This window comes from Triturus cristatus, chromosome 5_1, assembly GCF_964204655.1.
Source record: "Triturus cristatus chromosome 5_1, aTriCri1.1, whole genome shotgun sequence".
NCBI classification, from domain to species: Eukaryota; Metazoa; Chordata; class Amphibia; order Caudata; family Salamandridae; genus Triturus; species Triturus cristatus.
In genome coordinates, this window is record NC_140587.1 from 647146604 (window position 1) to 647163632 (window position 17029).

The 17029-nt window shown below is 44.7% G+C and overlaps 1 protein-coding gene across 2 annotated transcripts in view; it reads right to left on the reverse strand.

The window, feature by feature from the left end:
• Positions 1–17029, reverse strand: part of LYN (LYN proto-oncogene, Src family tyrosine kinase) — a 308727-nt gene that overhangs the window by 83739 nt on the left and 207959 nt on the right. For both annotated transcript variants that reach the window (XM_085605606.1, XM_085605607.1), the window contains exons 3-4: positions 6965–7013; positions 6770–6875 (exon numbers count right to left, since the gene is read on the reverse strand). In XM_085605606.1, the coding sequence (XP_085461732.1) occupies positions 6770–6875; positions 6965–7013 (155 nt within the window). The remainder of the gene's footprint in view (positions 1–6769; positions 6876–6964; positions 7014–17029) is intronic.

The window sequence follows — 17029 nt, forward strand, 5'->3', positions numbered from 1 at the left end:
ATGCGACAACTATGATGGCTACTATGGCGACACGCTTCTTCCTCGATGCGAGACTCTTCTCTGGATGCGGTGCAATGCGTCAGCTACGATGGCGACACGCTTCTTCGGCGTTGCATGACACTTCCTGGATGACGCTTCCGCTCGATGCGACAGCTGCAGCGGCGACACACTTTACGCGATGCGACGGCAGCACGCTTCTCCTTCTTGAGTCGCGCTTCCAGCTCCTTGCGACACGCAGTCCCTCAGAAGGCCCTTCCAAAGAACTATAGGGAGCTGGGGGGTGAAGTCTGTTGTTCCTGAGACTTCAGCAGGAGGCAAGGCCTTTTCCAAGCCCTTGGAGATCCTTCACAAGTTGATCAAAAGTACACACAAAGTTCCTTTCGCCTCTCTCTCTTTGGCAGTGGCAACCCCTGCAGGCCAGCCCCCCAGTTTCAGGGATAGTCTCTCCTCAGTTTCTTCTTGGTTCCTCTCCTCAGCAGAGCTTCTTCTTGTTTCCCAAAGTGATCTAAATTCTTGGGATCAGGGTCCCAATACTTATACCCTAAAACCCTGTGTCCTCTGAGGGCAAAGGGGCCTTTGCCTTGTTCAAACCGGTTCTGGTCAGTCCTGGAGCACTTTTTTACCTGAATCCTTCTTTCCTTTCAGAGTGCAGGGCAGAGACTTCAGATGCACCACAGGAGATGGAAACAGCATTGTGGAGGGAAGGCACAGCCGTATTCAAGTCACAGGTGCAACTCCTCCCACCCATCTAGATGCAGATATCTCTATTCACCACTGGGACACCTCACCCTGTCTCCTGGAATTCCCCAGCCCTGTCACTCAAACTCCAGACAGGGAATACACAGCCTAGCAGAGGCAAGTTTGAATGGTTAGACAAGAAAATGCCTACTTTCTAAAAGTGGCGTTTTCAAACACAGAATGTTAAAACAACTTCACTAAAAGATGTATTTTATCATTCTGAGTTCAGGCATACTAAATTCGAATTTCACCATGTTCCCTGAGTCAGTTAGGATTATAAAATGTAATACCCAAACTGCCCATTCTTGCTTATGGAGAAAAGGTAGCCTTGCAATAGTGAAAAACGAAAATGGCTGTAATTCACTATTAGAACATGCCACACACACACCAGGGCATGTCCGACCTTATCCTTACAATGCACCCTGTCCTTGGGCCTACCATAGGGGTGTCTGATATGAAGAAAAGGGAAGGTTTATGGACTGGCAAGTGGGTGCATTTGCCCAGTCAGCATGACAGTACTAGACTGCACACAGGCTCTGCAATGGCAGACCTTAGACACACTTTTACAGGCTGCTTCTGTGGGTGGCACAACCAGTGCTGCAAGCCCACCAGCAGTATTTGGATTTACAAGCCCTGGGCACTCCTGGTGCACTGTACTAGGGTCTGACAGGTAAACCAAACCAACCAATCATGGAATCACAAATCATAAATCAATTTACAATAGGGAGCACTTGCACTGTGGCACTGGACAGCAGTGGCACAGTGCCCTGAGCAACTAACACCAACAAAACACATGAGGCAACAGCGACAAATGGAAGGCAGACCCACGCCAAGGTGCCAGGTCTGACAAATATTACCTAATCTGTATTAGGAAATTAATGGGTATTCAGACACTTCCATCACTAATTTGTTATGGTAGTCAAAATTACTAAAATGTAGTGCATGGACTAGAGATTAGGTCAATTCAAATGAAAGACTGGCAGATTTCAGGACTCATGCTTACACTGAATTGTACACCTTGGCGAGGGGCAAGGGGATGAAAAGGGGCCGGTTGGAGGGATTATTGAAAACAGGTAAGCAAGGGATCACTGCTTTTGAGGTGTTTAGCATTGATGATCAGAGTATCAAGATATGCCTGATCACTGTGAAACAGATGGAGATATGGGATTGCATCTGGGGTATGAAAGAAGGGAAACAGAGGTAAATTGGGGGTATTGCTGCTGTATAAAGGAACAGAAGCATAAGGAGGTTATGATATTGCCAAAACATTTGGTTTGTAAGGTAAATAGAAGACATCCCAGAAATGGGCCTTGGGACGCATCTGGTAAGAGAGCAATTGAAGCAGGAGACTGAAAAGCGGGATTAGAAAACTAAAAAGAAATGCTTGGAAGAGCTTTTCCAGTGTTAACCAGGAAGGTGAGGGTCATGAGCACAGTGTAGTCATTGACTATATAGAATGCAGCAGAAAGGTTAAGGTGGATAAGGAATGAGGAGAAATTGTGGTGAGTGGAGTGAGAAAGCTGAAAATGTGTCAGGTCTGTGCCTGTGGAATGAAATTGACATTAGCAAGATAGCATGATAATCTAGCACACTTGTTCCCCTGCTGAGCAATAATACACAACAGCATTAAATGCCCTGCAGCCAAGTGCAAAATCAGGGCCTTACAGTGCTATCAAACTAAGGAACACTTAAAGGGAGAGGATACTGAAACAGCCTCCAAGGAGGAGACAGCTCTTGGTGTTGTGTTTAGTTACTCAAAGTTTAGAAATATGTTCATAGGGAAACAAGTTGAATTTTATAGTGTATAGGAAAAGGTATGATACACAAATTAGCATAGACTAAGGAGTGCTAAACTGTTCACTTCGTTCTGGAGCTCTGTCTTCATTTCTCTATCCATTTAGGGATAGCGCAACCTCAGACAGGCGAGGGCAGATTGGAGACCATCCAGCAAAGAGCAATCAAAATGGTGCCTCACTTAAACCACTTTAACTTTGTGTTGCACTAATGAGTATTTCTTAAGGACAACTGCACCAAATGGCCACTTCGTGGTGCAAGACAAATAGAATTGTGCCAGAGCAGGCAGCAGGTTCACAAAGGGTGAAGCGCTTACACTGTGAACATGTACATATCCAGTGACTTCCTAAAGGCCAATATGTCAGCCAGTGTGTTCCAAAGAGAGTTCCAAATCTTTATTTATTTATTTACATAAGGTTTTATATAGCGTAGACCCATAGGTATCAGGTCGCTTTACAGTGTGACGAGCAAGGCAATAGTCCTTGGTTCCAGGTTACAAACAATAATTTTTAAAAAAAAATTTAAAAAGGTAAGTGAAAAGTCAGTAGAGGAGCATACAAAATTATATACAAAGAAACAATTGTAGATACCGTAAGGGAGGAATTTCTGAATGAGGTCATACCTTTATGACCATGTTGGACCTGGCCCTCTCTGAAGGGCCACACCCAAAACTTTCTGCATTCATTCCTCCTATTTTCTGAACCCCTTTTTGTTGGCTTTAGAACATGTACATATCCAGTGACTTCCTAAAGGCCAATATGTCAGCCAGTGTGTTCCAAAGAGAGTTCCAAATCTTTATTTATTTATTTACATAAGGTTTTATATAGCGTAGACCCATAGGTATCAGGTCGCTTTACAGTGTGACGAGCAAGGCAATAGTCCTTGGTTCCAGGTTACAAACAATAATTTTTAAAAAAAAATTTAAAAAGGTAAGTGAAAAGTCAGTAGAGGAGCATACAAAATTATATACAAAGAAACAATTGTAGATACCGTAAGGGAGGAATTTCTGAATGAGGTCATACCTTTATGACCATGTTGGACCTGGCCCTCTCTGAAGGGCCACACCCAAAACTTTCTGCATTCATTCCTCCTATTTTCTGAACCCCTTTTTGTTGGCTTTAGAACTCAGCACACTTTACCACCACTAACCAGTGCTAAAGTGCTTGTCCTCTCTCCTTTAAACATAAGACAATTGGCTTACACACAACTGGCACATCTAATTTATTTGTAATTCCCTAGTAAAGTGGTACTACATGTACCCAGGGCCAGTAAATTAAATGCTCTTATCGTGCCACTCAAATAGTGTTTTAAAAAATGTCCCCAGTCTGCCATTGCAACCTGTGTGAGCAGTTTTAAAATGCCATTTCGACCTGGAAAAATAAACCTTTGCAAGGCCTAGTCCTTCCTTTTCAATACATATAGGTCACCCCTTGGATACAACCTAAACAGCTAATAGGACAGCGCGCATTGTATTTACAAAGCTGGGCATGTAATTTTAAATTTTATATGTCATGGTAGTGAAAAACTCTCAAATTCATTTTTCACTATTAGAAGGCCTACATCTCCCTTAGGATAACATTGTGTTAACTTATTACATTTAATAAGAGATCACTTTTGTTTGTGGGCAGGTTGGAAGGTCATGTTTGGTATCTGAGGAATTGTAATGATAAACCCTCTAACAATAGAGTCGGATTTTAAGTCAAAATTCTGAAAATGCCTCTTTTACAAAGTTGCAATTTTCCTGTCCTAACGATTTGGTACCTGCAGCCTGTTTCTGAGTCACATGAATAGGTGTAGTTGGCAGTTGGCGTTTGTGTATTCCTACCAGATAGCCACACATTAAAGGGACTGGATGTTGACTGGATGGGCCATTTCAGGCAGGATGGGGGTTGGAGCTGTGCGCAGCCCCACTTGCACTTCAAAAGACTGTGCCTTAGCTCTAACTAAAATAACTTCACACTAGGCTATTGTGCCTGCAGGCAGACTGGGTGGGAGGAAATTACTGACACTACGGTGGGAGGAAATCCCTGACACTACTGTGAGAGGAAACTCCAGAAGTTCCTCCCACTTCAAAGAAGGCACAGGGAATACAAATAGGACCTTCAGACTTACTCCTAGACCTGTGGTTACAACAGAAGGACTGCCCGGCTACCAGAGGACTACTCTGCTGCTTGAGGCCTGCCCTCCTGTCTGAGGAGAAAGACTAGACCAGCACCCTGAGCTGCTGTAACTGGAACTGCAGCTGGACCTGACTGAGCCTTGCTGGCCTTATCTAGAGTGAGTTCATGATCTCAAAGAAGTGCCTCCCAGGTCCTGGACCCTTAGCGTGGCATCAATTGAGCTCCTGCTTGTAAAAAGAAGAAATCCTGAAGTTTTGGGCTCTTTATGACAGCAATGGGCCTGCCTGCACCAAGATCTTGCAGCCCGCACCGACCACCAATGCGAAGTTTCAGTGAACCAGACTCCTGACTCTACAGCAACCACCAGCAAAGTGAGATCTGCACTTCAAGCTACAGCAATTGACAGTCTGTGAAGGTCAGCAATGTGAATCTCCAGGAACAACAATGCAGGACGCTCAACAGGATCTTCGTGCTACAGAGACGACCGTCCATAACTTCCTGCCTGTGCATTACAGCGATGATCATCAGCAAAGCTCACCCTGATCCTCGCTATTTCCTCCACCGGCAACGGAACTCTTCATGCTGGACTTTAGAAGAAAACTTTTTCTGCAGGACTAACTTGATCCCTGTATCCATTAGAGGTGGGCAGCAAATTCTGCTCCTCCGGTGGAGTTTGTGGAGTTCTGCCCATTCTGCACTCTGCTTGGAGCACGGAGTTTCAGGAAAACTCCACCAACTGCCGTTTGGTGGAGTTTTTTCTCACGTGCGGCTTACCAACAGTAACTTGGTGAGTGATAAAATCAAGCTCTAGACCACTTCTCGGGGAGATTTCTCAATGCGGGTGGCCGCAGCATGTATTGAGTTGAGAAAGCTGCAGCTCGAGTAGAACATCTACTTGAGTGTCAGAAAGAAGCAGCACCCTCTGGCACACTTTGTGGTGCCGTTCACTCTGACTTTAAAGTGTGAGACAGGCTCCCGTCGCTAAAAATCAGAGTGACATACCGAAACTGTGCCGCTCGCGGAACTCCGCAGAGTCACAGACTTTTTGTGAAACTCTGCTAGCTACGCCCGCTCCTAGTATCCATCCCACACTGTATCGCGGCTGGCCTGAACTTGTGACTTTCAACCGGTCTCTCACAACCAGATAACTGTGAAAAATAGCATATATACGGTTAACAAAAGCATGCATGATTTAGAGCAGTAGTTTTCAAACTGTGGGTTGAGCTGATTTTTGTTGGGTCACGAATATCCAAGCAATAAATAAAGAGGTCTTTAAATTCTGTATTTATCATGTCACATTTGCTGCTCTTCAAAGACATAGGTCAAATGTAAGGCTGTGTCTTCAGGCAATTTGCTGCCCTTTATTTTTAACATGGGAATTGCTGTTTACAAACTCTTCACTTTGCAGTTAGAAATGTTAAGTGAATTATGTAACAATCTTGCTGGGGTACAGATAGTGTGAAAGGAAAGGCTATAGGATCTGATGTTTCTGTAACACAACAAAATGTAATACCTGTAAACGAACTGGCCACATTGATCAGTTAGGAAAGCAAAAATTAAGCACTTTTCAGTCATTCTCAGGCATAATGAAATCGAAGATTTTAGGAGGATCAAAACATATCAAGACACTTTACTTGCCGATGCACAAATGACAAATATTCATTGAAACCCGATCTTCACACATTAGTATTTGTGTGAAATATAGTTTTATAAGTAAAACTAAGTCTCTGCAAATTTAGTTGCCATTTGAAAGGAAAATGTGTGGTCTGTAAAGAACAGTGCGCTAACAAAGGATGCTGTCATTACATTAGACAAATTGTCGCCTCATGTCTTTTAAAGGTAGGTGGGTCACAAAAGTTGTCATTCTAAAACGTGGGTCGTGGTTCAAAAACGTTTGGGAGGCACTGATGTACAGAGATATGCCATGCAAGGGTTCAAACATCCTGAAGACATTCCTTCAGCTTGGGGCCACAGACCATGCTCTCCATGGTATCTTGCAGAAATTCAACCTAGATTTCTTAGAAAGGCAATAACCAAATGCACCTGCAGTGCAACGAAGGACACCGACCATTACCAACACATGCAAGATGGCATTTCTCTGCCGGTACAATACTTACTCCTCGAGAACCCGGAGTTTTTCTCCCTTCTTGAATGTCAGATCATCGGGGTGGATTGCATCATACGGATACAGGGCCACAACAACGGTTCCAGTTTCGTCTACTTCTGCACAAAATGAGGTGAGAAAGAGCTATTAAAGTACACTGGTGGGATACCAGAGGTTGCAGACATTTTTGTAAAGAAATATCACATACCTTCATCTTTTTGGAACCTCTGACCCGGTAAAAGGTTTGGTCCTTGGCTCTACAAAAAAATAATTAGGTCTTAGTAAGGTAATTAGAAAAGTCCTTTATGAAACAGTTTTCTATTACTGGTCTGCTAAAAAGAACAAGTTGTAAATGCGAGCTTTAAGGGACATTTAAAGACATACAAAAATCAGCCATCCATTTTTTGACAGAATCAAAAATACGACAAAATGCGTTTGTATTCTTGAAGTTCATTTAAAAAACAAGTCTCTTGGCTAATTATTGCCAATGGCAAGAACGGTTGTACCTTGTTTATAGGGTGACAGAATAGCCATCTGTGTATATATCGAGTAGACCAATACCAGAATAGTCCTAATTCACTACTTCTAAAATAAATGTATACGAAAACGGTGCTTAATTTGAGCAGGTGGTTTCCAGTGCTCGGCACCGGCACTTAATTGCCAGCACCAGGGCTTATGACAGCCTGACACATGGTAGTGGTGTCTGCCAAATTTAGGTACAAGCACAACATCTGTTTTTTAGTTCAATTTACATTTTCAATGATTAGTACATGCCTCCCAAGACAGTCCTATAGATTTAGGGCCCTGGAATCGTATAAATTGTCACACTTAAGAGTGTGATGATTAATAGTGTGTTGGTGCTGTCATTGGCAGCGCTGCCAGGGGCAACTGATGGTGCAAGCTGTAGTGTCCTTCTGTCGAAGGCCTCGGCATTAAATTCTTTACAAATTAAGCACTGGTCTGCAGCACACAAACTGCAAAGGAATCATGGCCACCGAAAGGCTAAAACAATATAATAATTACATCCTGGAGCCCTTGATAAACCACCTAAAGTGATCCAGAATTGCTATCAGAGGGGGTGATGAATAAATCCTACAGCAAATCAGATTAAAATAACCACTCAGTACTAGAATGTAAAAAGCAATCAGTGACGGAATACGATTTTCCGCATTTTGCTGGCACCACGGAGGAATCTAATATGGTGCATCCTTGGAGCTCCCAACTACAGTAGTGCCCTATAGCAACCCAGACAACTCAGGTGCATAAGGGATGGTTGGAATCCAGGACATCGTCTCTATCAGCTCTAATCGCATAAGGGATTACTGTATGGCAATCTATCCAGACAGATTTCTATTGCCCCTCTATAGGTCCATCTCTCACACTTTCTTCCTCCATCAAACTGCTTGGTGAACAAGAGCATTTCTCTGGTCACTCAGGGATGACACAACAACATTCTTGTGTAGGTTCACAATAACAAATTCAGCACCTTCCAACCGTGCACTACCCCAGGGTGTAGCATATTACCAATCCGATAATGCACTCCAGCACCTCACAATGGAGTATGAAGCGCTATATTAAGGCTACAATATAATACAATTGCTACGGAAAATCATGTAACATTCAGGTTTTATGATTACAAATTAAAATAATGAATACAATTGTGCCCTTAATTACTCTTCTGCAATAAGCTAATACAGGTTCAGCCTTGTTTACAATTTTGTTTAAAAAGTATACACAATTGTAAGCTCAACAGCACAAAAAATGTAATTCGTCAGTATAGATAAAAAAAAAAATGACTTATTAAATGGAACTGTAACGCAGCAAAAATCCACCAGTTAATACCCTGAATTTATATTTCAATAAAATGCTTTTTGATTTGCCCGTGTTTTTAACCATATTTCTCTCGAATGCAAGATTGCTCCTTAACACAATTTGTAATTTCATCTCAAATTCTAAAAAGAAAAAAGCACGCCACCGCATGGTACTTGATTCAATACCAAAAAATGTATCGCATCACAGATATTTGGAGTTCACAAATAGGTGAAATCTGATGAAAGGAGGACATGACTATTGAAATACAGTAGGACAAATAATCGAGTAAAATAATTCTAAATTGTCATAATATCATAAGAGGGACTATAACTTGTAAATCAGATTTAATCTGGCTGACTACAACTAAGGAATTTTAACAAAAGTTTGCTGGAAATATCTAACCTTATCCTTGGAAATCTGCCTCAAGAAGCAGCAGAAAAATATGTGGTTTTAGCCAATGGTACTTGGTATAACGACAGGATCCCCAACTTGATGAGACATATAGCAGAATCTAATTTACTACATAAACCCTTTTGTAAATGTTCTAAAGCGTTATCATTTGAAATGTGAACAGATAACCAATACCCTACATGTGAATTATATTTGAGAAAAAAAAGAGAAAAATAAATCAAGATATTGAATTTTAAGGGCAGGTGATCTAGATGCAGTAGTGTCAGACTAATTTGGGCTTGGCAAACTTGGAAGGGGCAAGGGGACATGCTATTAGCCAAAGGACTGGCATAAAACAGGACTAAAGGTTGGAATCCAGGGAGCCTTTCTTTTTCACTACGTTAATTTATGTAAAGACATTTGAGGGTTTTCTACTCGCTCATTAATGTAATCTTGGCAGACGGCATCTGTTGAACCTACTTAGTAGGAAAAGAGTCAGATTCTTGAACAAAACAGCAATTTAGGTAAAGCTACTATTTTAAGCAAAGCCATCCTTTCAACCAAACTAAAAGTAAATGGGTTTGACAATATCTAGTACCTGCATTAATTAAACCATAACTAGCTTTTAACAAATCATTCCATGTTTGTGCAATAATACCCAAATCGACAAACTGGTTCAGACTTGGGTATATCCGACAGGACATTCCCGGTTTGTAAGTAAGAAAACTGTCTTACAATGATGGATCTTATTCTTACAATGATCAATCCTAGATCTTGAGATCTGGAAAAATTCATCTGCATGTACTTATTGTAGCCATAATCAGTCCATATATGGAGAACAAATTAAGGCATTGTCTGCAAACAAAATCAAAATTAAACTCTTAAAAATAAACGTATGTGTCGCATAATGCCTCTGAAATCTCTGAGCAAAGGGCTGACTATATAGCAATAAAAGGAAAGCAGATGGTCGCAACCATACCCAATTACTTAGCATAAAGCATGTGCCTTAGATGGCTATAAACGGATTGCAAAATGGAACACCAGGTGTTGCTACAAACCCTGAGTTACAACAATAATAAATCATTTTCTTAAGCCAAAATGATCTATTATTGCCATGAAGGTGGCAATCAGGTTGAAATCCCTTTCTATGTTGAAACCGAGAAAATAATGGATTTTTTTAAAATTTAATTACAGATGTTTGTTATCTCCGGCTTGTACAGAACCCTATTGGTCAGCTTGACTCAAAACACTAAAACGAATCTCATGATTAGTTGCAGTAGTAATTCCTCTAAACCTAAGTAGGTAGGCCATGAAGGCATTTTACCTTAATCAGGAAAAATTAATATTGACCTGACTACCACAGAAATATTGTCTTCCAACGTAAACTTTTGGGCAGCTGTTATGTTAAGAAATTGACTTAGTTTAAGCATCCTGATAGTTTTCTTTGGAATAGGCAATGTAAAAATTCATGGAACGACAGAAAATTTCTCATAAGTCTAACAACAACTAACGCTTCACATTCTGGACTTTATTTACACAGACGGAAGAGGACTGTTTCTTTGCCTTGAATACTAAACACTTGGCTGAATTATAGGCTTATTCATAGTTCAGCTCTCTCTGAAACATCCTTCCAATCTTCCACTAGAACATTTTAAGTCAGAAAACATTTATAAAACAGTCATTTACTTGCCTGCACAATTGAACTGCGCTTTTAAAATGAAACTTATCCCTTAACGGATACATCTCAGACACCCTGGCATGGATGCATTTGTCAAGGCGCCATGCAAAACATAGGAGAATGAGTCCCAACACATATTTTTAGGTTGAGCCTAGGGTCAGCACTCATGCGCTGCTCTGCGAGACTTGTTATTGTATGAAATAGAAGCCATGCCCACTCTCCGCCCATAATTGTCATTGGCATGTGTCATTGTCCTTCGTAAATGATGGCTTCTGATTCGAAAAGAGGCATGTTAGTCCCTCCTTAGTACCGCCTTGTCTTCATCTGTAACCTCCCATGGCGACTGGCCCTTTTACTTCATTTGTTACACGGTACGTGTTCTTAAGTCCGTAAGCATTATTTTTTTCATTGAGGTTTTCTTACTGCAAGCATGATGTGCTTTGTTTACATTCAGCTCGCCATGCGCACTTTCTCTTTACAAGCAGCCGGGACAATGGCCATTTCTTCGAAATGCAATAGGTCTTGCATTTAAACGCAAGACCTATTGTATTGCAAATATTGCCAGCCCGTTTAGTTTTTCTTGCCTCTGCCCAGTGCTTGCATGCACCCCCTCTGCACCCTGTACCTGCATTCAGAATGGTAAAGCATAATCTGGTGGAGGCTGTGCATACCAGTGCAGCAACAGATTTGCAGAAATCACTAAAGGCACACGTTTGGCACGCAGCTAAAAGGAGCATCTTCTACCATGTTGACGAGGAGTTAACTGGTGTAGGAGGTGAGGAGCTGGGATGGGATGATGACGGACACAGAGCATGGGCTTTTAAACGATCACTCTTGCGACTTCTCTTTCAGAGCACTGCTGGTATGTCGGTCACAGTGACGGGGTATGTCTCCAAGTCCTACATGAGCACCCTGGTGTTTGTTGGCAGCCACATCCTCTTGCAGACTAGTCGAGCTGCCACAGCTGCCTTCCTATTTGGTAGCAGTGCTTGCTCCTTCTGTTTTTCTCTGGGTATTTTTTTTTATCTTCAGCTCATCGAAGTGCCTAAACAACGAGCGGAAGCCTGCGCCTCCCTCCACCTGGTTCGCACTCTGTAAAACGAAACGGCAGAAGCCTTCCCTGGTGGAATAGGACCACTGGTTCAACACTGTAGTTTGCCCAGGCACGTGACCCAACCCCTGTCATCTGGAAAGCGTGGAAGCGGGAAACATCTTGATAGCTTCACTCGGTCTGTCGGCTGCCAGTCTCGACAACCCAAATCACACTGCGGTCTTTGTTGCAAACCTCAGGAGTGCTCCAAAGTTCACTCACCTGTTATGTTGAGAAGTACGGCAATGCCACAGTATTGCCAGATTGTGCGCTGTTCAAGTGCCGAATAACTCCAAAGAGCAGGAAGGTGTAAATTACCGCCACCAAACCCAGAATTCTGTATATTCTTGAGTGCAAAGCCAGATGTCCCCCCTCTCTCCTCCCTAGCATTGCCTTGCCCTAGAGCCGTTCATGGTTAGGCATGCAGAGCACACAGGTTTAGGACAAGGCTACTCCCATTAAACCTGTTTGCATAGTTTTAGACACACATACTTTGTGGCATGCACTTCGATCATCAGCACATCTAATTAATGGTGCCGTCTATACCACTACCATGCAGACTCTGGAGGGACGGCTTTTGAACAGAAAACTACCATGAGTTATAAACCTACGCAACCGCTTTCTAAATGCATGCCATTGAATGCCTGCCACATCTCAGCACTTAGCAGGGCTGCTCTATGCACAAAACGTCTGTGTTAAAGAAAAACAGATGTTGCACCACCCACTACAATGTACTGCATTGCTAAATACTTGTAAGGTCCCAAAGGTGAGACCTATTGGCTATGCCAGTGCTTGTAATCCATTGCTTCACAATCAAACTGCCAAATAAAAATCTCTCTTCAACCGTTTCCAGTACAAAATCTTTAACGCCCGTAGGATTACAATTTATGGCCTGTCTGCAAGCTGATGATACCTCTACATCTGGGAAACAAACGGTAGACACAGTTGCTCAATTCGAATAAAATCAATAGAAAATCCATAAGTTTAGGAAAATAAATAAACACTGTGGGAGTATGTAGAAGGATAAAGCAAGTAAAATTGTTTGGGAGAAAGATTATGTGCTTGCAAAACATTGTTCAAACCACGTGTGTGAATCAGGCTTCTCAGGGCGTCCTGGTTTTTATCCACAGGAATATTTAATTCTGAATATTTGCCTCAGTATATTCAACACCCCATTCTACAAGATATTTAATCATCTCTGGTACAGGTTGTTGCGGTACTGCTGATCAATTCAAATGTGAATACTTGCAAAGAGGCCACACCTACTGACTTGTGGTCACATCATCTGGAAATGTTGAAGTGAACAGTTTGCCTATCACTTTGGCAATAATTAGGAATTTTAATGTCTAGGAACAATTCACCAAATCCTTAATTTGAAATATTTTAGATGATCCACTACGCACATTTCATCTTCTGAACAAAATTGAAGCATTCTAATCTGTGGAACCATTGCATATTGAGAACATTAGGTGCATAAGGTTTTATAAAGTATGGCTCCATTGTCTTCATCCATGCTGTCATTTCAGTGCAATGGGCCTGTCTGAAGCAATATGACACTTACTGGGCACCAAATGTGCAACTGCCCTTTCCAATCATGTGAACCTACAGTTTGATCCTTATGCATCTAAACCACTACCAGGATCAGAGAGTAAACCAGATGTCTGCAACGACTAGCAATGCCCCAGATGCTTCTTTCTAATCATGTACATTCATTTAATTAGTTTTCGGGCAACCTGAAGCCTTCAGAATTGCTGCAACACAATGACTAGAATTAACATTTACTATTTCTTGTGAATTGTAGGGTGTTTTTCCAGTGTTTTGTAAACTTTTAAAACATGTGTTTATCATCGCTTAAACTTTTCTTGCTGTAAAAATTTAATTGGAGGGGTGTTTTTCCCAGTGCTGAAAGAACATTTTACGTTTATTACTCTCCACTATTTGCACATGCATTGCAGGGCACATAATGCATGAATGCACTTGTTACAGAGAACTGGGAGTACAAAACTGCTCATAGGTCTGAATCATCATAAAATATCGGTGATGTTACGGGTGCTTCTGATGCCGCATGGTCTGTAATTTGCAGGTCATACATTGAACTCGTAACATATAGAACAATAGGTACCTGCATTATTTGAGAGCATCCTTTTGTCGCCTGCAGACCACGTTCCTTACTCAATTCAGTGGATTGCACACCTACTTCACAAATCTACATACACTAAAGTCACACAGACCTAAATCCACACTCACATTAGGAACCTTATATCACCAACATGCAGATAATGAACATAGGATCCAAGAAAATAGATGATCAAATGGAGTCAAATGAATAATACAAATTCATTCAGTAAAGTACAAAATACAAGAATTTAATAAACATATAAGTTAAAATCACAATGCCTATATAGATTTGTCTATAGTACAATAATTAAAAACCATTCAAAAGTTATTTCACAGAGTAGGAGCCTAGCGCGCAACCAAGATGGCCGCGTAGGTGCGAGGCTCCCGAGGACCTCCGCGACCTCCTGAATTAATCCTGGCGATATCCTGTCCTTGTTGAGGGGACTGTGTCGGTGAACCCGAGCTGAGGCGCCACCCGTTTTTTGGGCTCGAATCGGACCCCGAACACCGGTGGGAGCATCGATTGAAGGTTGCGGCCTTCTCTTCGCCGGCCCCCCGGATTGGAGTAGTGGGGCGATCCGGGGACGAAGTGAATAACAGCGGCGAGCGGGGCTGGGCGACTCGCATACCCCGCACTTTCACTTTCGCTTTTGCGCCCTCCTTGCCTCAGGCGGGGTCGGGCTGCGGAGCGGGGTGCGGTGGTGTTGCCTTGTCCAGGTGCCCGGCTGACCCACCGGCGGTGGTTTGACCCGCGGCCCGGTGGTCGCCCCCGCCCCCCCCCCTGACACCCGTGATTTGGTGTGGCGGCCCGTTTGGAGATCTTGGCACGACGGTGGAAGGGCCAGCATGTCCACCAAACAAGATGGCGACCGGGCGAAGATGAAGACAACCCGCCGTGGCACGGCGCACCAGGCCAATAGTATGGATCGCTACACGCTCCAGAAGGGTTCTCCGGAGACATCGCGGTCATCCCTGGTGGGCCCGACGGAGGCGCCTGCCCAACCGGTGGATCTGACCCTCCGGGACGTCATGGGCGCCATCGCAGAGATGAAGGCCTCAGTGGACCAGCGTTTCGATACCTTGGCGCAAAAAATTGACTCGGTCCTGGTGGATGTGGGCCTTGTGAGGGCAGACTTGTCAAAAACGAACGACCGAGTTGACTCCCTGGCCCACACCACAACGAGCCTCACTACGGACGTGGTGGCCCTCCAGAGGGAGGTGCGCCGGCTTGGCCAGGCGAGCGCCCTGATGGACCGGCGACTGGAGGATTCCGAGGGTCGGGCCCGGAGGAACAATGTTCGCATTATTGGTGTGCCGGAGGGCCGAGAGGCGGAGGCGGCAGATCTCTTCGTGGAAGAACTGATCCTGACCCATCTCCAGCCCCGGGGGCTGAGTAAGCTTTTTGCGGTGGAGCGTGCCCACCGGGTCCCTGGGGGCCGCCCTAAGACCGGTGCACCGCCGCGGCCTATTATTGCCCGGATTTTTAATTTCCGGGACAGAGACGCCATCCTCCAGACCTCCAGGCAACAGGGACCGGTCAGGCTGGATAACATGGATGTACACTTCTACCCAGACTTTACTCCGGCGGTCCAGAAGCAGCGACAGAGCTTTCTTGGTATTAAACGTCGCCTAAGGGACCTAAACCTCAAGTACTCAATGCTCTTTCCGGCTAAGCTGAGGGTGGAGGTGGATGGCCGTACGCACTTCTTCGACCGGCCCGAGGTGGCTGGGGACTGGTTAGATACTTTGCCTGGAGATCGGGGTGGGGGGGGCGCGGCTGGCGGGGAGGGCCCGCCGGATCAGAATTGAGGGGTGACTGTATAGGCCTTGCTCTGGATATTGTTCCTTTACCATATATTGCTTTCGTATGTTCCCCTCCCATGGAGGTCGGGTGGGGTCTGCTGGGGGCTTCCCTCCTCCTCGGGGGGACTAGTTAGTACTTAGCTATGGGGCGACAGGCACACTGCACTTTGGGGGGGCTATCTGGGCTCATGCAGGGGTGCAGGGAGGGGGGAGTTCTGTTGGGACCGGGGGGTGGGGGGGGTGTGTTGTTTGTTAGCACCGCAAGGCAAACCCGCAACTGTTTTGTTGTTTTTAAGATGCTCGGTGGGGGGCGACCGATTGTTTTGACGTATGATGGGGGGTAGGGATTTGATTGTGTTGTCATGGAATGTTAACGGCCTGGGGGATAGGATTAAGCGTGGTGTGGTCCTGCAGTATTTAAAACGTATTTCTCCAGATGTTGTCTTCCTGCAGGAGACACACCTTATAGGTAACACCTTTCATGCAATGAATCGGCGGGGATATCGTTTGGCGGCCCACTCCGGCTTCACTTCGGGCTCGCGGGGGGTGGGTATTATGGTCAAGAACTCGCTCCCGTTGGAGATTGACGAGGTGCGCCATGATGAGAGGGGACGCTACACTGTTCTGGTGGGGCGAATGGAGGGTAGAGTGTTTATCTTTATATCAGTGTACGTCCCGCCTGGGTTACAAGCCACTACATTTGCGGACCTGGGGCGCCTCCTTCTGGACCTTCCGGGTGGCCTGTTGGTGGTTGGAGGGGACTTTAACGCGGTTGCCTCTGGGTCTATGGATCGCCATCCCCCTAGGGACCTCCCCCGGGCACAGGCGTGGCTGCCCGGCCTTTTAGACACGCTGGGCCTGGTGGATTGCTGGCGCTTAAAGCATCCCGTATTGCAACAGTACACCTTCCACTCGGGGGCCCATGGTAGCCTCTCGCGGCTTGATTACATCCTTGTCCCGGCGGCCCAGGCAGGGAGGGTGGGGGAGGTGCGCCATTTGGCACGGGGTATCTCAGACCACTCCCCATTGTTGTTGCATTTCGATGTCTTCCCGAGGGGGGATGGCAGAGTGGCCCCGATCAATGCATGGTATTTGCGTGACCCCACCATTCGTGCCGACTTGATCAAATCCTTACAGCGCTATTTCGATGAGAATGTGGGGTCGGTCCCGTCTGCCATCTCCCTGTGGGAGGCTTTCAAGGTGGTTCTTAGAGGGGAGGCCCTCTCCTTTATTTCCAATGCCCGGCGGCGCGAGCGGGAGGAGGTGACCCGGGTTGAGGCCGAGATTGCAGAACTGGAGGGTGACCTGGGGAGCGGGGTAACAGACGCCAAGTTGCATGCTTTGCACTTAAAGCAGGCGGCCTATCGGGCCCTCGTCACGGA